Genomic DNA, 21024 nt, shown 5'->3' on the forward strand with positions numbered 1-21024 from the left:
GAACAAAAAGCCTAAGCTGGCTATGATTCCCAAAGAAGTTTACAATCTGCTTAGGAAAACTATTTTCTTTTTTTTTTTTAGGAAAACTATTTTCCTGTAACACCAGATGAGCCCGCCCTTTAGGAGTGAGCAGAGCACGAGGAAGAGGATGGGGCCGAGCGATGGCTCAGTAGAAAAAGAGCTTGCCTGGCAAGCGCAAGGGACTGAGTTCAATCCCCGGTTGGGGGGGCGGGGGAGAGAGAGAGAGAGAGAGAGAGAGAGAGAGAGAGAGAGAGAGAGAACAAAGGTGCACCGAGATCGGACACTGGGAATCAAAGAGGAAAAGACTGTGGGCATTTCGGCTCTGGGCAGCTCGAGTGTGTGGAATCTGTGTTTTCCCACCTCCGGGTTCAAAGTCTTTCCCGGGACCACCCCACCCCCACCCCACCACCGAACTGTCCTAACCCTGTTTGGTTCCCTGAGAACCTTGTGCTCTGAGTATTTAAGAAGGTAGGATTAGTAATCCCTGAAGAGACATTTCAGGGACCTCATGAATCCTGTTTCCTGAGGGAACATACCCGACTCGGCATTTAATTACAAACCGACTCTGTGGGAAAAGCGCGTTGCACTTGTCGGGTCTGATGCAGGATGGTCAGCGCCCGTGAGGACGCGTCCCTGCGCAGCGTTCCAAGCCTGGTCGGGGATACGCACCGAGCGCGCTCACTTCGCTGAGGAGGCTGCGGGGGTGAGGCTGCTGACAGCACCGCCTGCCTCCTCCACCGCGCGCGGCGATTAGCGGACAGAGAGCCCCAGACTGCGCGGGAGAGCGGTGCGCGGCGCCGGCCGGCGGGAAGGAGCCGCGTCCCCGAGCGAGCGCTGCACGCCTCCCCCACCGGACCGGACCCGGCGCGTCCTTCGCTGCGACCCCGACTCTCGGGGGCCTGGCCCGCGCTCCGCCCCGGAGGCCCCCGGCGGCAGCGTCAGGCAGAGGCGGGAGGGGCGCGGTTAAAAGGCGCCGCAGGTGGGACCCGGCTGCGCCCGCGCTCGCCTTGCTCAGTCAGGAACCGAGGGCGCCGCCCGCGCCGGACCCCGACCGCACCGCGCAGGTGAGCGGACGCCGCGACAGGGTGGTCTCTCCTCCCCAGGCTGTGGGGTCGGGACTCGGTCTCTCGCGCCGCAGGAACGAGACCGGGCAGGTTCGGGTTCATCTCCACGACCGGCGCCCCGACCCGCGCAACAGGTTCTGGGCGCGGCGCCGTGAAAGTGGCCCGCGAGCCTGCAGCCTTTGCCCCGCTTCCCGGCCGCTGCAGGTTCTGCAGCCTGGGCGCTAACCCGGCCACCAGGACTGCGGCGCAGGTCGTGGGTTGGGGCTGCAGTGAAGCTGAGCTCAGCCCTGCCAGGGGGAGCGGCAGAACCCACGTCCGGGGAGCTCGCGCCACGCGGGGACAACGGGGGCAGTGGGGCTGAACTCAGGGTGCCTCGTGGTTAAAGACGCGGACCGTGGGCACTTGCCGCGTGCAAGGGGTCGCCCGGGCTGTGTGAGGTCTCGGCCCTGCGAACCGAGTAGGGTGAGTGCGGTTGTGAGCCCCCCGCAGGGGCTGGTGGGTCGCCCGGGGCGACTCCAGGGTCCCCACAAGGGAAGCTGTCAGTCTGCCTGAGCGCGACAGTGAGCCTCTTCCTTTCTGCAACTGGGTTTGATGCTTTTCTCGTCCCAGTTTTAGCAAAATCTAAGTTGTGTTCTGGAAGAAAATGTCCAGCCCTGCTGCAGACTCCTTAGAATTGCAGAATGCCGCTCAAAACAGCGCCTGTGGAGAGCTTTGTCACTTGTTGGATCAGACAGAGTCTTTGGGGGTGTTGTTTGGAACCTTCCATAGTCGAGAACAGGAGGCCTAGCCTGTCACATAAGCAGGGGTGTGAAGTGCTTCCCCCCAACCTCTGCTGTCCTGCAGGCACTAAAACCTAGAAGACACTGGTCACTCCCCTTCTACTGGTGGGGTTTAAAAATCTATTACAGGTAAAGGTGCCTTGATTCTCTTTTTTCTTACCTTTTTTCTTCTGTTTTGAAAGGTAAGAAGGAAAAGGACCAACTAAGGTCTGGCTAAACAAGTTCAGTAGACTAAAAAGAAAGTTCTAGCCTGCGTATCCTCACCACACATCTTTGAATTCCAGCAGAGTATTCCAGGAGCTACCAGTAGTCTGTGTACATTAGGTGAGATGTTGAATAAAATTGTAGGAGAATTTGACTCAATTTTTTGGTTGGTGAGGACTAATCTTCCCTTTGGTCACCTTGTCAGTGTGACCTGCCTGGTCTATGAGAGGAACTGGCAAGATTCCAGTTTTAACTTGATGCTTAAGAGTAGAACTGGGTTTTTCTCTTTCTTCCCAGGGTTATTGAAGTGGAGTTGAATTTAAATGTTTGGAAAGAACAGAAGGTTGCCTGAATGAACAGACAGGGCTAACGAGTTAGCCAGGTGCAAAGAAGTTGAACTTAATGGAACTTATTTTTGTAACTCTTTGAATTCTAAAATGGAGTAAGAAATATGTATGTCTATATATTGTCTGCTTTTATATTTAAACTCATGCAAGAAAGACAAGTCTCATTTTTATTGAGTTCATTCTGAAGACATATGAGTCCCATATCCATTGTCACTCTTAGTCATTGCTTTGAAAGCACTGTGGCTGAAGTTTTGCATTATTGCATTTGAAAACCAACTATCAGGTCCTCCCTCTGATGACCTCAGATTTCTGGAAATGAAAGATATTGTTTCTTCTTCATTCAGGGTTTGAGAGTTTTGTTTAACAGCTGACTTGGTGGTAAGGGTGAATCCATTTTCTTAAACTGTACTGTGTCTCTTTTGCAATGCTTGAGTGAGCCTGAGGGTTAGGATAAGTATTAAGATGAGGAGGAGGAGCAGGATGGAAAAAAACTAAAGCACACCTTTGATTTTTTGCATGTGTTTGAAGTATGAAGCATTAAGATATGACAGTACCCAAACTTACCCTGTTACAGTACGGGAGTAAGTGAACCACAGGACTCACTTAGTGAGCATGTGTGGGAGAAGTTAAAAGAAGGTGACAATGTTTTTTGCTCCATGGGTGACATCCCTATGACTTCCAGAGGCTGAGCACAGGTTTACAGCTGACTTCTGAGACAAAGATGTGGGAGGTCCAGAGCTTGGGGAGGAACCTGCTCTCCTCCTCTAGACCTGCCATGCTGGGCGTCCTGGACACAGGCTATAGGGATAGCGGGGGCTTGTGCTGTGCTTCCCTCCATCTGCAGAGTCCTCAAATGGACACTTGTTGGCTGGGAGCTCTCTTCCTGCAGAATGACTTGGAAAGGGTCATTCAAAGGGAATCACAGCTGTCTAGGGAAAGAAAGATCCTTTCCACTCCTTCGTATATGCTATAATTTTTAGGTCTTTAGTTTGGTTCTGTCTTCAGTGCAATTAAAATGGCATTGTTAAACCAGTTGTGATTAAATTTTTAAATACAGCATTTTTAAACAATCAAAAAATTACATTATTGTTAGAATACCAGTGGACTTAAGTGATTTGAGTTATGAAAGGAAAGAACAATCCATTTTCATAATGCTATAAGAAGTAAGTCACTCTGATCCAGATGTGGTGATGTATGCCTGTAATACCAGCAACCTTGGAGGCTGAGGCAGGAGGATCCAAAGTTTGAGTCCAGCCTGCCCAAGACTGTCTCAAAATAAATAAAATAAAGGAATGTAGCTCAAAACAAAGGACCTGGGATTGATTCCCAGTACCACAAAAAAAAAAAAAAAGTACTCCAAAGTAATAAGATCACTGTTACTTATTTTTAGAATTAATAGGACCCGGGCTTTAATACAATATTAAGGATCTGGCATGGAGTTACTCACTGTAATTAGATGTGCCACAAAACTAAATACAATTTACTTTCTTAAGCTTAAATGTAAACACTTTCTTATAATGTGACTACTACAGGGACTATTTGCTCCTAACAAAGGGGCTTGGAAGGGACTAGTGGTAAACCTTTCTGGTTTACCAAGGAGTTAATCATTTCCGTTTTATTTAAAAAAAAAAAAAAAAACTCCTTCAATTGGCCCCAGCCCTGAAGAAGCCCAAAAGCAATGAGAGACTTCGTTTTCTGTAGCTCAAATAGTGCAAGTGCATGCAGTGGCTTTGGAAAATAATTTGAAATGAATGACAGTTTTACTACAAGTGTTGGGCCTTCCAATCTTCTTTAGCAAAGTGATGAAAGATCACCTGCAACCACCTCCCATTATGTGTTTTTATAAAGAAAATCTGAAGCTCAAAGCACCCAAGGCCTACTGTGGCTTATCCCCACCCTAGCTAGATGTTCCTGCCCATGACACTGCTGGTCAGCAGGAGTAAGGGGAAGCTAGTGTCCTTCTGAAACTGGCTAAAAATCCAGCCAACTGTCACCTACATCCTCCTGATGGGGGGCAGCCAGGCCTTCCCAGTATCAGCAGCCTTGTCAGGAGGTTGGGGCTTAGTAGATTCCATGGGGCTCAGCACTCTGACTTGTCTCCCAGTGGTTGTGAAGTGAGCTGTCCCTTCAGAGAACGACATGCAGGAAAGACCACCAGGGCTTCATTGGAATGATGTCCCCTAAGCCAAGAAACAGAAAGATGTCTCTCTGTCAGGAAACATGGATTAGGGTCCCTGGCACCCATGGAGCAGCCCTTAGAGCCCAGGTCAGTGACTGGGAGAGTATACATAGTCTGTCATCCAGGTCATTTCTGCTGTCCTAAGTAGCAAGGTCTTTGTTGCTCTTGCAAGAAGATTCTTTGGATTCGTATGGTTTGATTTTTTTGCCTGATTCATTGCCTAGAGGGTCACCGGGCTAAAAAAGGGATACATCAGGCTACTACATACTTGTATCAGAGCTTAATCTCATTTCTCATCTTATTTTTCTAGGCATTTTTTCCCCTTTAAGGGGAATAAGTAAAGTTATCAATGGTCATGGCGAAATAGATTATTTTCTGGTCATCTTAGGAAGCTGAAACCAATATTCTTTTGAGGAAATTGTGAGCCCTTGACCTCTTCTCTGACTTTAGAATTCTTTAGAATTCTTTCAGGTCCTGTTGTCTTTGACACCTTGATCCATTTGCTTATTACCTGGAGGGGTAGATGACAGGTGATGGCAGATGTGCCATGTTCAGGTGGGAAACATGACAGAAAACATAGGAAACAGCCTTTTTACCTGCCTGGCAGTTTAAATTCTGTAGACTTTGAAGCGTTTGGGAGAATGCAGAGCTTTTATGTGATAAATCAAAACCCTGCAGATTAAGCATGTTTGGGCAGACTGCATTGGGAGATGTTTATCAGATGTTTAACAGTTAAATGAGAGAATACCTTCCTTTCTTAAACAGGACTGGCCCCATAAAGAATTACTGGTGTCAAATATGGTTAAATGTCAAGATGCAAAATTTTGCATCCTTGCTGGCCATACTTTGAAATACCGGCAGGATAGAATGGCAACAATTAGGGCAATGTATTGTAATGTCTTTCACCAGAACTCAGAAATAATCTTATGATTATTATTTAAAATGTTTTAAGTCATCAGTGCATTTTCTGTGGACAATGAACATCTCTTTAAGTCATGGAAAAAGTAGAAGATGAAAGGAAGGGTTTAATAAATAGATCTGAATTCCAGAGTCCCAAGACTCTGGAAGAGTCTTGCAAGTCCTCTCTACCCAGCCCACCAAAGCTCAGCAGCCCCTGACTAGATACTTGGAGGGATGAGAGGCCACAACTTTAGAAAGTCTATGTCCCTTTTCTCAGCTTTAAAAAAGAAGCAAATCCCACAGCATGCAGACTTCCTTAAGTGGGAGTGTTTCTCTTGCCTCCAGTGGCTCCTCCAGTGAAGTAAGAGGCTCTCATTCCAGGCTCCACCACCTGTTCACACCCTACAGCTAGCTCCCCAGTGCCAGCAGCTCTGGTTACTGTTACGAAACTCTCACAGAGAAGTGTAATGGTGCTGTTGTAGAACTTTGCTGAGAATTAAACAGAAAGTTCCCCTGCTGGCATATGTTGATTTTGTTTTCTTTTGGTGATCAGGGTATTTATCTTTCTCTAGGCATTAAGGAACTCTGTGGTTCTGAATCATAGTACACTGATTGCCTTTAAAAAGCTTTGAAAAATTAAAAATAGATTTCTCATAGGATTTAGAAATCCCATTTCTGGATATATACCAAAAAGAAATGAAAGTGGGATCTCAAATAGATATTTGTAAACTCTGTTCATAACAACATTATTCGCAATAGCCAAAAGGTAGAAATAACGCAAGCAAAGGTCCACTGACAGGTTGAAAACGCTAAGCAAAATACAGTAAATCCATTTGGTGGAATATTACATAGCCTTAAAAAGGAAGGAAATTCTGAATGTGAATAAACCTTGAGGACATTATGATGAATAGCAAAGGCTAATAATAAAAAGATATGTGACTCTACTTATATGTGACATACCTAGAGTGTTCAAATTCAAAGGCACATTAAGTAGAAAAGTGGCTCCTAAAGGTTAGAGGATACAGTGGAGAATTATTGTTCAATGGGTGTGGAATTTTCATTTGGGAAGATGCAAGGGTTCTGGAGATCTGTTTCACAGCAAGGTGAATGCACTTAACACAACTAACTGGACATTTAAAGTAGTTAAGATGGTAAATTTTATATCTGTTTTACTCACAATTAAACATAAAACACATACTTTAGTAACCACAGAAAGTCAATGAAGCTTCTAGAATATGGGGGTGGGGGATGCTGATCCCATCTGCAAACTTTTCTATGTTCTAAAACTTGGTTCTTTGGGGGAATGAAGACTGGTATTCCTCTCATAATGTAGGCTCTATGCCAACCGTGATGGCACATGCCTGTAATCCCAGCACTCGGGAGGCTGAAGCAAGAGGATCGAGACCAGCCTGGCCTACAAAGTGAGCTCAAGGCCAGCCTAAACTGCTGATCGAGACCCTGTCTCAAAAAGGAAAAACAAAAAATAATAATGTAGGCTCTAGCTCAACACCTGTATTGTATTTGGAGAAACAGTTTTTTTTAGAAAAGTTTATTTTGGAGAATATAAGGGCTGGGTGTATAGCTGAGTGGTAGAGCCTTGCCTAGCATATGAGAGCCCCACACTCTAATAAGAATTTCTGTATTTTATTGGTTCTCAGTTAAAATTATACCATTTGACTCAAGGATGAAAACCGCTGCTTTTTCACACTTCAGTCTGAGTTTTGTTATTTTTAGTATCCTTGAATTTATATGTGTGCAGGTTTTTTGGATTGGTTTTGGGTTTTGGTTAAGTTTCAGTTCACATGGTATTTCCACTGTTAGAAATTGTTGCTCTGGGTTTGGGCCATTCCACTGAGGGTAGAGAGCCTGGCCCTTTGTCTTCCAGATCTCTAATGGCTTGAAATCTTTTTAGTGTGCTAGGGAAACAGATTCTGTCATTCTAATGAATGATTTTGTGGACTTAATAAACCACTTAGTGAATAAAGCCTACTAAGTTCTGTAAGCCCTTGGGTAGAACCAGACTGACTATATATATATATATATATATATATATATATATATATATATATATTACATTCACATAGTGATTAAAAAACATAAATTTATTTGCCTATGGTCCTCAGTTAATGGAATACAGTAATCCAACCTATAATCTGAATTTTGTTGCATCAAGATGATCTTACACCTTCCTCCCAAAACAGTTATTTCTGGTCAAAAACAACAAAATGTTCAGAATGAGCCTTATTAGAAGACCTCCTGCTAGCAGACTGGGAGGTTAACACTATAAAATATCACAGCCTAATTTAAAGCAGATGTGCTTGCATTTACAGTATCCCTACGATGCTGTTTTATCAACCAAAGGCACTTTCCACAGCCTAACCTCACTCTTTTCTGTCTGATTAGGAATAAACCGGCACCATGGACTGGGGGGCCCTGTACAAAGTCATCGGGGGTGTGAACAAACACTCCACCAGCATCGGGAAGGTGTGGATCACCGTCATCTTTATCTTCCGGGTCATGATCCTCGTGGTGGCTGCCCAGGAAGTGTGGGGTGATGAGCAGGAGGACTTCGTCTGCAACACTCTGCAGCCAGGCTGCAAGAACGTGTGCTATGACCACTTTTTCCCAGTGTCCCACATTCGGCTGTGGGCCCTGCAGCTTATCTTTGTGTCCACGCCAGCACTGCTTGTGGCCATGCATGTGGCCTACTATCAGCAAGAAACCACCCGCAAGTTCAGGCGTGGAGAGAAGAAGAACGAGTTCAAAGACCTGGAGGACATTAAAAAGCAGAAAGTGCACATCGAGGGGGCACTGTGGTGGACGTACACCAGCAGCATCTTCTTCCGAATCATCTTTGAAGCCGCCTTCATGTATGTGTTTTACTTCCTCTACAGTGGGTACCACCTGCCCTGGGTGCTGAAATGTGGCATTGACCCCTGCCCCAATCTTGTCGACTGCTTTATTTCCAGGCCTACTGAGAAAACTGTGTTTACCGTTTTTATGATTTCTGCATCTGTGATTTGCATGCTGCTCAATGTGGCTGAGTTGTGTTACCTGCTGCTGAAAGTATGTTTCAGGAGCTCCAAAAGAGCCCAAACTCAGAGAAATCACCCCAACCATGCCCTGAAAGAGAGTAAACAAAATGAAATGAATGAGTTGATTTCAGATAGTGGCCAAAATGCAATCACAGGATTTCCAAGTTAGGCATTCCAAGGTGAAATGTGGCTAAATCCTGAAAAAACATTTGTCTTCTCTGGGAGGAAATGCCAACCTAAGAATTCCTTTTATAGGCTGAACAGTTTGTCTTTATAAAAAACTTTCATAATAAATTGGTAGTTGAGTTCACTCTCTGTAGAATACATGTGCCATTCACGTGCAACATAGTCAAATGCATGATCCATCTCTGAAAACAAAGCACTTGTTGATGACTAGATCTTAAAGTTACTTAGCAAGTCCATTCTCCAAGGACTACCTGCCCTAGTGGGTATTTCCCAAAATTTTATATAACCTGTTGTTGATAAAGAGCACTTATCTAAAAATTGATACTTTTATTAGTAGAAGATATTTTTATAGGACTGAATGCTCTAGTTCTGACTTTGGATTTATGTAAAGTATTTTTATAATGACCAGCCTTCCTTACTTGGAAAAATATATGATGTTAGTTTTAGAAGTATACCACAGCATCTGGGTTTTGAACTTTCAAACAATCTATCTTGTAAATACTGTTTTGCATTGCCTATTGACAAACTGTGAATAGTCATGACATTGCTGTGATGGGAAGTGGTCATTGTACAGTATGTTTTTTCTGTCTGCTGAATGTGGATAGTGCTGAGCCGTGGTGGGACGCATTTATAAAGGAGCTGCTTTGCCAGTCACTGTGAACACCAGAGAATGGATGTGATCGCCTCAATAAAGCTGGGCCTGCTGCTTCAACCTTCCTGTGTGCTGTGTGTTTCTGTTCCTTCAGGGCTGGGTCACTGGCGGAGGCACTGGACCTCAGCAGGGATCTCACATTCTCCCTCAGTTGGAAGGACTGAGGTTGTAGCTGGCCAGGCTCTATGAGCATGGAGAAGGGCTGGGGCCAGTTCAGCTTTGGTAAGGAGGAAGTGAGGGGAGTCTTCACCAGCTGTCTTAGTCCCCCCCTATTGCTGTAATGAAACTCCTGAGGTTGAGCAGCACAGAGGTTCATTTATCTCACGGCTCTGGAGGTTGCCCAGTGGCACTGACATCAGCTCTACTCTGGTGAGCACTGCAGCTGGTACTTCGGAAGCAGAGTGTGAGAGGCACAGAGATCATGTGAGCAGACAGGAAGTCAGCCCATGACTAGGGCCTTACCCCGCCCACCTGGAACCACCATTCTCCTTGCGAGACCAGCGGCAGCCGCTGCCCATGGTGGTGCACCTCGACCTGAGCACCTTCTGAAGGCTGCGCCTCTCCAAGCATCCAAACCTTCAGCATCACCACACCAGCCGGGCCCCCCCACAGCACAGGAGCCTTGGAGGATACCTGTAACCATGTCCCAAGCAGAGCAGCAGCACAGCAGAGCTGGGCATGAAGGCCGCAAGGGCTCCCGGTGACCGAGAGCAGTGCATACAGCTCTGGACCAGAGGCGAGAGCCTTTCCCCCAGGGACTTCCAGTGGAAGTCCTTCGGTGTGGGCATGGCTGAGTCAGTGCAGCAACCCACTCACTCCAGAGTGACACTCACATGAGCACAGCCCTGCACTCCGGGGCACCCAACGAGGCGAGGCGCAATAATGGGAAAGTGTCCACACAGGAAGTTCCTGGGGTGGGCTGGCTTCTAAGGGACCTGTTTTACAATTTCTCTCCAGATGAAAGAGTCATTTTCCTCATACTCTAAAGCAAACCCTAGACTACGTTTCATCTATGAATATTTAGTGTTAGGCTATACAAACTTAAAAACTAACCTTTAAAAAAAAAAAAAACTAGGGCCAGGGAGATGGCTCAGTGGAATGAGTGCTTCCCTGGCAAGCGTAAGGGCCTGAGTTCAATCCCCGGTTCTGCAAAAATAAAATAAAATAATTTAAAAATCACAATATCATTGTCACTAATCAGAATTCACAATCTCTAGTTCCCGATAGCCTGGGCCAGTTCCTTGCTCTTAACCAACCAGGAAGACACACCTGAACAAGCCTCTTGTCTCCTTGAAAGCAAATCCACAAAAAAGCTTTTCTTATTGCAAACACCAGGCCCCTATTGTACTGGGCTCCTGCTGCAGTAAGTATTTGCTTGGTAACAAATATCTTTTAAAGCAAGAATATAATGCCACCATCACACTAAAAACTGATTAGTTAATACTCATAATTCCCCCAATTTTTCTATAAGCATTTCTATCTTGTTTTAAAAATTAAATGTGCTATGTGAGGATAATTATAGATTCACATTCAAGTAAAGGAATAATGCAGAGATTCTGTGTGTTTTTGGTAACATCTTGTAAAATTACAGTATAGACATCTCCCTACTTGCAATGGAGTTGTGTTCTGTTGAATCTTTTGAAAGCTGAAAATATAGTAAAAAAAAAAAAAAATGCATTTAACCCACCTACACACTGAACCTCACAACCCTGTAGCACAGCAACTGGAGAGTGTCAGTGGCTTCTCTAGAGGTTGCAGGACTTCCTGGAAGCTGTGGTCACTGCCATGACCCAGAATCCAGACAGGACTGGACCACATCATCGGTAGCCGACAGGACCCTGATGATGTGGTCAAAACTCAAAATATGTTTTCTCCTGAATATGTGTCACATTAGCACCATTTTTAAGTTGAAAAGCTGACAGAGAAACCCTCCAAATTGGGGATCTTCTGTATAAAATCTGAGTCAGGAAATGCAAACATCTCCATAAGGCCCCCAGGTTGCATTTTTGTGCACTCAGTCACCGCCTTCCCACACCCAACACACATTCCTCCTTCGTGCTGGCGATTCATGAACACACCCAACACATGAATATGCTGTCACTCCGAGAATGTTATATGAAAGGAATCATACAGTGTGAATCCTTCGGGATTGGATTTTTCCCTTAGAATAATTCTCTGGAGATTCATCCAGGCTGCTGTGTCTATCAGTAGTTTTGTTTCTACTGCTGAGTAGTATTCTGTGTTATATGTTTGTTTAATTATTCACCCATTGATAGGCACATGGGCTCTTTCTGGATTTTTACTGATTTAAATAACATGAACATTCATGTACAGATTTTTCTGTGAACAAAATGTCTTGGAATCCAGTGATTGAGCCACATGACAGCTGGACTGTCCATTCTGCATATCCACAAGTGACCTCAACAGTTTGTTCCAGCCTTTTCCTCTTTGTCACCACGTGTGGCTTGGTCACTATTTTCTATTTTAACCATTCTCACTGATGTGTTTCATTTGTACCTCCATGATTGCATTAGCTGAAGTTGATCATCTTTTTGCATGCTATATGCTATCTCTATATTTTTCTGCTTGTCTTTTACCTATTTCTAATCAGAATGGTGGTATTTTAAGAGGTCTTTTCTGTTCTAGGTATTATGAGGATAGACATGTGGTTCCCAAGTATTTTTTTCCCACTCCGTTGTTTTAGCACAAATTGAACATACATCTGAGGCTTTCTTTTAGTCTTGATTGTTTTTGTTTTTGCTTTGTACTGGAGATTAAACCTGATTCTTATTTTTAGTCTTTTTTTTTCAAGTTGTTTCAGCAGTTCTAATTCCTTGACGTTTCTAACATGGTTGGATCCATTATATGAATGATTATAGAGCAATTTTGCCTGTATATAAAAGATTTTGCTGAGATTTTGATAGGAATGGCATAAAGCCTTTGCATCAGTTTGGGAAGAATTGGCATCTTTACTCTGTTGGATTTTTCTATCTACAAACAAGGATTCATATTTTCTTCATTTTCATCAACATTATATAGTTTTCAACATACAAATCATGTAAATAGATTTAAAATAAACTTTTTCATTTTCTTTCAATGATTATAAATAGTATTTGGGGATTGTTTGTTTTGTGATACTGGGGATTGAATTCAGGCCTCGTGGTAAGGAAGTGGTCCACCACGAAACTATGTTCCCACCCCTTTTTAATTTTGAGAGGTCAGGCAGTCCTCAAATCTGTGATCCTTCGGCCTTAGCCTCCTAAGTAGCTTGAGATTCCAGGCATATGTCACCTCATCCAGCAGTAGTATTATTATATTTAATTTTAATGTCCACTTGTTCCTTATTAGAACATACATTTACTGCTTATTTATTTGTATACCACAACCTTAACAAACTTTCTTACTAGTGCTGGGAGATTTTGGTAGTCTTCTAGAAATTCTCATTGTTAAATAAGTTCCATTATTTAAATATTATAGGTGTGTAACATATTCTAAAAGAGTCCAGTAGTCCATAATAGTATTGGGTCTTCCACTTGACTGGCAATGTCAGAAATTGTTGACCTGAGTCCCCCACAGCTCAATTAACAGCATGGCTCTACTTCTTATACTTCGTTTTTATACTTTTTTGCTGGATGGTTAAGACCAAGGTAAAGCAGGACCTATGCAACAAGAATTGTAGCTTTTGGGTCTGATAAGGTCAGTGAAATCCCCTCAGGATTTATCCTGAGATGCATCCATTTTTCTACTAATAAATCAAGTTTATCCTTCTTTATGGCTCAGGTGGCCTGGCTCAGTAGTATTCCACTGTGTATAAACACGTATTCTTTATCTACTCATCTGTTGGTGGAAGAATGGCCACTTGTAAGATTTAGCTATTATGAATTGTGCTGCTATAAACATGGGTATGCATATATACAACTATGATATTATATCTTTAACTCTTTCAGGAAGATACCTAGAAAGGGAATAGCTGGGCCACATGGAATTTCCAGTTTTAGTTTTTTTAGAAATTTCCCTACTGATTTTCCTAGTGATTGTACTACCTTACACTCCTACCAACAATATAGAAGCATTCCTCCCCAACCCAGTCTCACCAACATGCATGATTATTTGATCTCTTGATGATAGCCATTCTTTGTGGAGTAAGATGGAATCTTGGTGTTGTTTTAATTTGCATTTCTCTATGGCCAGTGATATTGAACATTTATTTGTGTATTTATTGGCCATTTATACTACTATTTCTGAGAAATGTCTTATTTCAGCTTCCCATTTTTTATTGGATCTTTTATTGGGGGGGTCTAACATTTTACTTCTTTTTATACGTTACATAAATACATGGCAAAATTTTTCCCTATTCTATGGGTTGTATCTTCACTCTATTGGCTGTTTCCTTTGCTGTGCAGATGCTTTGTAATTTAATAAGATCCCATCATTTTTGTCTAATAAGGTTTTGTCTCAATTGTCTCATTTTTGTCTCAATTGCCTTGTGCAATTGCAATTCCATTCAGAATGTCCCTGCCTACACTTATAAGAAGTTTACTTATTTTAATATTCCAGCAGATTGAATGTTTCTCTTTTAGTATTTAGATTTTTGATCCATTTTTAGTTCAATCTAGTATATGGTAAGAGATATGAGTCTAAATTTCATCTTCTGCATATGGAGAGACAGTTTTCTCAGCACCATTTATTAAAGAAGCTATCTTTCCTCCAATATATGGGTTTTTTAATTTTATTTATTTATTTTTTAATTTTTATTTATTTATGTGGGGGGGCCAGCTCAGACCACCAGGGGGCGGGGCTGGCTGGCATGTGGTGCTGGGGATTTGAACTGCGGTCCCTGTGCTTTGCTAAACTTGTTCTAAGTAGGTGCTTTAGACCACTGAGCCATCTCACCAGCCCCATCCTCCAATATATGTTTTTAACCTCTTTGTCAAAAATCAGAGAGCTGCATATGGCTGGGATTATTTCTATATCCTCTGTTATGTTCCATTGATCCACATGTATGTTTTGTGTCAGCACCATGCTGTTTTTATCACTGTGTCTTTGTGATGTAACTTGAAATTCTCGATTATGATGGCTTCTGCTTTGCTTTTATTACCTAGAATTGTTTTTGCTCTTCTGGTTCCATATGAATTCTAGGACCGAATTCCTCTAATTCAATAAGGAATGCAGTTGGCAGGACCACTATATAGTTAAGGCTGAACTTGAAGTCACTAGTAACGCAGCAGGCTGGCCTTGTACCCATGGCACTCCTGCTTTGGCCTCCGTTTTTTTAGATTACATATGTCATACACCATGCTGTTTGTACCTTGATAGGGACTGCAGTAATCTGTGTATCAGTTTTGGAACTATGCCCATTTTGACTATATTGACTCTGTTTATCCAGGAACAGAGAAGATATCTTTCCTCTTCCTTCCTTTCTTTCTTTCTCTTCCTTTCTTTCTCTCTCTCTCTTTCTTTCTTTCTTTCTTCCTTTCTTTCTTTCTTTCAAACAGGGTTTCATTATATAGTTCAGGGTGGCCTTGAACTCACTATGTAACCCAAGCTGGCCTCAAACTTACCATACCCTCCTGCTTTAGTTTCCCAAGTACTGGGATTACAGGTTATCTTTCCATTTTCCGAAGTCTTCTTTGATACCTTCTTTCTTAGTACTGTAGGTTGTATAGGTCTTTCATGTCTTTGGTTAGGTCGATTCATAAAGTTTTTTTGGGGGGGGGTTTGGTTTGTTTGTTTGTTTTTTGTTTTTGTGGTACCAGGAATCGAATTCAGGTACTTATGTTTGCCAGGCAAGCACTTATTCCATGGAACTATCTCCCCAGCTCTTCAAAGATTTAATTTTTAAGATGCCAGGGAGATGACTCAGTAGAACAAACGCTTCCCTCAACCACAAGGGCCTGAGTTCAATCCCTGGTTCTGCAAAAAAAATTAATTTTTCATGGTATTATTGTGAATGATATTGTTTTCCTAATTTCTTTTTTCAGTGAGTTCATTATTGGTTTACAGGAATGCTATTATTTTTTGTGCATTGATTTTTTATCCTGCTACATTGCTGAATTTGGTTATTAATTCTAGAAGTCTTTCGTGGAATTTTTGGAGTTCTCTGTGTAGACAATCATATCATCTTCAAATAATGAAAATTTAACTTCCTCCTTTCCTATACATATTCCTTTTTTTTCTTTTGCCTAATTCCTCCAGCTAATGCTTTGACCACTACATTGAACTGAAGAGGTAATAATGGATATCCTTGTCTTTTTCTTGATTTTAGAGAGAAAGTCTTCAGTTTTTCTGAATTATGTTTATTGGCTGTAAGTTTGTCATAAATGACTTTTATTAGATTGGGATAAGGTCTTCCTATTTTCTTCAGGGTTTTATCATAAATGGATGTAGGACCTTGTCAAAGGCTTTTTCTACATCTATTGAGATTATCACGTGATTTTTGTCCTTATTTCTGTTTATATGATGTATCAAATTTGTTGATTTGCATATTTTTAATCATCCCTGCATTCTTTGCATAAAGCCTTCTTAATCACACTATATGATCTTTTTAATGATTTGGTAGATTCTGTTTACCAATATGTTGTTAAGAATTTTTGTATCTGTTTCATTAAAGAAATTGACCTGTCATTTTCTTTCTTGGTTAGATCCTTGTCTGGTTTTGGGATCAGAATAATGCTGGCTTCCAGGAATGACTTTGGGAGTATTCCTTTCCTTTTAGTTTCATTAGCCTTTGAGAAGTGTTGGCATTAGATCTTTCCTGAAGTTCTTAAAGAATTCAGTGGTGAATCCCTTGGGACCTAGACTCTTCTTAGTGGGGTTTTTATTAGCACATTAGTTTCCCTGCTTGTTGGTAGGTGCTTCAGGGTTTTTATACATTCTTCATCAGTTTTTATAATTCATATGTATCTAAGAGTATATTCATTTCTTCTGAATTCTCTAGTGTATCCGAGTACAATTTCTCAAAGTAAATGTTAATTTCTGTATTTCTTCAGAGTCTGTTGTAATTTCACCCTTTTCACTTTCAGTTGCATTATTTTGTGTCTTTTCTTTCTCTTTTTGGGTAAAATTGGATTGGATTTATTCTTTGAAAGAACCAGCTCTTCAGTTCATTGGTTCTTTGAATTATTTTAAAATCTCAGTTCACTAACCTCTGCTCTAATCTTTATAATTTCCTTCCTGGTACTAGCTTAGGGTTTGGATTATTCTTGTTTTTCTAGGACCTTGAAGTACACCATTAGTACACCATTACTTACTTGGGCTCACTCTGCTTTTGTGATGTGGACATTCGTACTTATAAACATCCTTCTTAGGATTGTTTTCATTGTATCCTGTAAATTCCAGTATGTTGTATTGGCATTAGTATTTGATTCTAGGAACCATGTAATTTCTTCCTTGATTTCTTCTTGACCCATTGATTGTTCAAGAGGGTATTGATTAATTTTCATACATTTGCATAATCTGTAGTTTCTTTTGCCATTGATTTCTAGTTTCCTTGCACTATGATCTAATAATATGCATAGCCCAACTCTTTTGCACTTACTTAAGCACAGCTAGTATGTAATCTGTGTTGGAGAAAGTTCCACGTGATGCAAGGAAGAATGTATATTCTCTTGTTCTTGGGTGGAACACACTGTAGATATGTATTAAATCCATTTGTTCAAAGGTTTGGTTCAATACTGATTTTTGTTTTATTTTATTGGGGGGGTTCTTTTTCTTTTTCTTTTTTTTTCTTTTTTTTTTCTTTTTTTTAATGTGGATAGCTGATCCATCCATGACAATGGAGTATTGAGATTCCTTGCTATAATTGTCTTGATCTTTATCTGACCTTTTCTGTCTAGTAGCATTTGTTTTGTAAAATTGGATATATCCATATTTTGTGCATGTATGTTTATATTGTTATCTCTTTGTCTTGGTTACTTTTTTCTTGTTGCTGAGACAAAATATCCAACACCCAAAGTTAAAGAAGGAAAGGTTTAATGTAGCTCATGGTTTGTAAAAGTTTCAGCTTAATGTCGGCTGGCTCCAAGGCATGGTAACACAGCAGTGGGGCACCACAGAGGAGAAACAGTCGGTGGTAGGCGGAAGGCAGCACAGCAGTAGCAAAGAAAAGGTAGCAAACAGTGACAGAGCCCTCTTTCTGTCCCTTATATTCTACCCAGGCTAAACACTCTTGAGGCAGGTAGCACTTGTACTCAGGGTGTGTCTTCCCATTATCCACACTTAGAACTATGCAAATCAGTGGACTAGCCTAGTAATCAGACACTCGATCCCAGGATCACACACCTAATTCTAGAGTCACACACTCTGGATTCAGCCACTTCTGAAAAGCCCCACCTATGATCACATGAGGCTTTGGGGGACATCTAGAAGTAATGACCTTCTTTGCTTCTTCTGATCAGTTTTGGCTTGAAGTCCACTTTGTGTGAAAATGAGAAGTTATTCCTGCTTGTTTTCGGGTTTATTGCATGAAATACTGTTTTGTATCCTTTGCTTTTTGGTCTATTAGTTTCTTTTTGTGTTAAATGTGTTCTTCAGTGTATAACACACCACTGAATTTTGTTTCTTGATCCATTCTGCCAATCTGTGTCTCTTAATTGGGGAATTGAGACCATTCACATTGAGAGTTGTTACTGAAAGATATTGATTTATTCCTGTCTACATTATTTTCCTGTTGCTCTTCCTGTCTTTCCCTTCTACTTAACTGCTTATGATGCCTGAGGTTTTCATTCTGTTAGCCATTTTGACACTGTTAGTTTCATTGTCTCTTTCTAGGGGATTGTTGAGACCTTTTGTTTGTTTGAGTACTAGTTTGACAATTATGAATTTCTTTAACCTTATTTCTCCATCAGTTAGTTTTGCAGGATGTATCTTTCTGGAGGGAAAGTTGTTTTCTTTTAGGGCTTGAGAAGACTTCTAGTGAGAAGTCTGCTCTAATTTTAATAGTTTTCCTTTATAAGTGATTCACTGCTTTCTCTGCAGCTTTTAAGACTTGGTCTTGGGGCCGGGGAGATGGCTCAGTAGAATAAGTGCTTCCCTGGCAAGTTCAAAGGTCTGAGTTCAATCCCCGGTTCAAAAAAAAAAGAAGAAGAAGAAAGAAAGAAAAAGAAAGAAAGAAAGAAAGAAGAAAGAAGAAAGAAAGAAAGAAAGAAAGAAAGAAAGAAAGAAAGAAAGAAAGAAGACTTGGTCCTTGTCTTGAACTTTTGGGGTTTTTTCCTATGTATCATGGAGAGGCTCTTTTCTGATCTGGCTATTTGGGGTTCTGTATATCTCACCTACATATTGAATTCCCCATATCCGAATGGTTTCTGCTATTATTTCTATAAATAGGACTTTTGTACCATTTGTTACTGTCTTCTAACATTTTACTAATTTTGTAGCAGAAAAATCAATATCAATCCAAATAGAAGACTCTTTGCACAGACGAGTTAGAAGGCAACCTTCCTTATGCTAGTAGTCTGGGAAACCCGGGAGTTCAAATTCCCAGCCCAGAGTCAGGTTTGAATTCAGTTTAAATATGGTTTATGAGTGGGAGGTACGAAGCTGATAGCCAGTTACTACATGATTGGTGATATGGAATACAAGAATTATATCCTATATTGTCAGGCAGGTTTGTACAAGAACATTCTGGGAGGGAAGGGTCTGAGAAGAGCAGGTAGAGTTGAAAGTGTCCTTGACTGGGTCAGTCTTTCCCCAAAGGTGATGGTCTTGAAGCCCCTGAAGCAAGTTGGAATCACTGAATATTTTTCAAACACAAGCTGGACACAATCAGTTTGACCCCACATGTTCTTAAAATGGAACATCTGGACCTAGGCAGTCACGGGTACATGAATGCAGTAAGCAAGCTACATGACAGACAGCATGAGCATAGTCACAAGATATGAATGATTTCTCACTTTTGTTATAATATTCCTAAAAGTCTGCTATTCTATAAGTGTGCTCTAATAATTCTAATTAATCTTATGTTAGTCTTCTTTGCATCATCTAGCAGCTATTGGATCCATATTTCATGTTCTCCCATTGTTTTTAAGGTATCTCTCACTGGTTGGTCACCAATGTCAGCCCCACTTTCTAGTTCTAAAATTCTGTCCTCACATTGGTTGGTTCTGCTGCCACGCTGCTAATACAATTTTTAAGGTCCTGAATGTCTGCTTTGAATTTTTCCATGGACTCTAATTCTTTACTAAACTATGCATTCATGTTTTATATCATGTTGATTAGATGAGCTAGCTTTTTATTAGTGTCTTCAGTAAGCTCACTTACCATTTTGCTTATCATGCCCATTATATGTTTAGTTATATTTTCTTTGAACTTATTAATCTGTTTTTTATCTCCTCTGATATTCATTGCTCTATTTCAACTGTGTGGCTTTTGATTTCTTCCACCTCAATTCCATGATCAGCTTTGGGGGAATTAGGAATAGTTAGAATAATTTTACTGCCTTGTCTTCTGATGTTTTTATTGCGTTGTTTTAGTACCATGGAATACTGTGTGGTCAGTGTGGAGACTTTTCAGTTAGTGTGAAAATCTGCTCTTCGGTGAGGCAACATGGACACAGCTGACTACAGGCCTTTGTCTGTGTCAAGATCCAATCACCTCCTGAGGGCTGGGATGACAGATGTGCACCACCATGCCTGGCTTGTAATTCTCTTTAGATACTACTGCAGTCCATTTTTAATGTCTTATTGTACTTTTCAGTAGTACATGCTTGTAATTCTGGCACTCAGGAAACTGAGGCAGGAGAATTGCAGAGAGTTTGGCATCAGCTTGAGCTATTCAGAGCATTCAACAACAGAACCGGTGATTGAACTCTGGCCCCTGCCCTTGCCAGACAAGCGCTTATTCCACTGAGCCATCTCCCCAGCCCCTATTTAGAGCATTCAAACCAGCCTGAATTACAGTATGAAACCCTGTCTCAAAATTAATTAATTAATTAATTAATTAAATCTCCACTTGGTTCTCTTTGTATCAATTTTTTTTCAATGCTAGAGATGGAATCTAGGACCTCAGGTGTGCTAAGAACACATTCTACAACTGCGCTACATCCCCAAGCCTTATCATACCTATACCTTTGCTGAGGCTTTTTATAATTTCATTTGCCTCAAACATATTTGTAAATGCTCATTGAAACATTTTTTGTCATGACTGCTTTAAAATCTTTAGATTCTTCTAATCTCTGTCATCTCTACATTATCATCTATTGATTTATTTTTTCTCCCTTTCCAGTTGCAATCTTGGCTTTTGGAATGATGAGAGATTTCCAGTGGAAACCTAGACATTTGGGTATTATGTTATGAAACCTGAGGTCTCATTTAAGTCTTTTATCTTAGCTGGCTTTCTTTGCCACCACTGGGGGAAAAAAAAAAAAAAAACAGGGGCAAGTGCCCCATTGATGTCAGGTAGAGGCCAGACTTGGCTCTTCCTTCCATTGACCTCTGAGGTGAAGAAGACTCCTCCCATTGCTGTGGTCACCATGGTAGCCTGCTTTCCTGTGGGCAATGGCAAAAGTCCTGACTCCTCTTGGAGCACCCCTAGGGGCAGTTTCCCCAGCCTGCTGGGCAGGTCCAGATGCCCCACAAGGCCTCCACAGATAGCAGGGGCAGGAGAACCAAGTTTACAGCTGGGATAGAGTCCAGGCTTTCGCATGGCTGCACCACCCTGGG

General features: G+C 41.6%; 1 protein-coding gene across 2 annotated transcripts; it reads left to right on the forward strand.

Annotated features, from left to right (window-relative positions):
* The first annotated feature begins 819 nt into the window (after positions 1-819).
* On the forward strand, positions 820-9414 carry Gjb6 (gap junction protein beta 6). Of its 2 annotated transcripts, none has more exons than XM_023699150.1 (2): positions 820-1085; positions 7898-9414. In XM_023699150.1, exon 2 carries the CDS (start codon positions 7913-7915, stop codon positions 8696-8698), a length of 786 nt encoding a protein of 261 aa, XP_023554918.1. In that variant the 5' UTR covers positions 820-1085; positions 7898-7912; the 3' UTR covers positions 8699-9414. The 2 variants fall into 2 exon arrangements, with proteins under 2 accessions (XP_023554918.1, XP_004639430.1); XM_004639373.2 differs by lacking the exon at positions 820-1085 and adding an exon at positions 1313-1547.
* The last annotated feature ends 11610 nt before the right edge of the window (positions 9415-21024 follow it).

The sequence above is a fragment of the Octodon degus genome, unplaced genomic scaffold (assembly GCF_000260255.1).
Source record: "Octodon degus isolate 3935 unplaced genomic scaffold, OctDeg1.0 scaffold00111, whole genome shotgun sequence".
NCBI classification, from domain to species: Eukaryota; Metazoa; Chordata; class Mammalia; order Rodentia; family Octodontidae; genus Octodon; species Octodon degus.

Bases quoted from the DNA above. Each gene is read 5' to 3' on its own strand.
- Gjb6 (XM_023699150.1), top strand. From the start codon at position 7,913: ATGGACTGGGGGGCCCTGTACAAAGTCATCGGGGGTGTGAACAAACAC.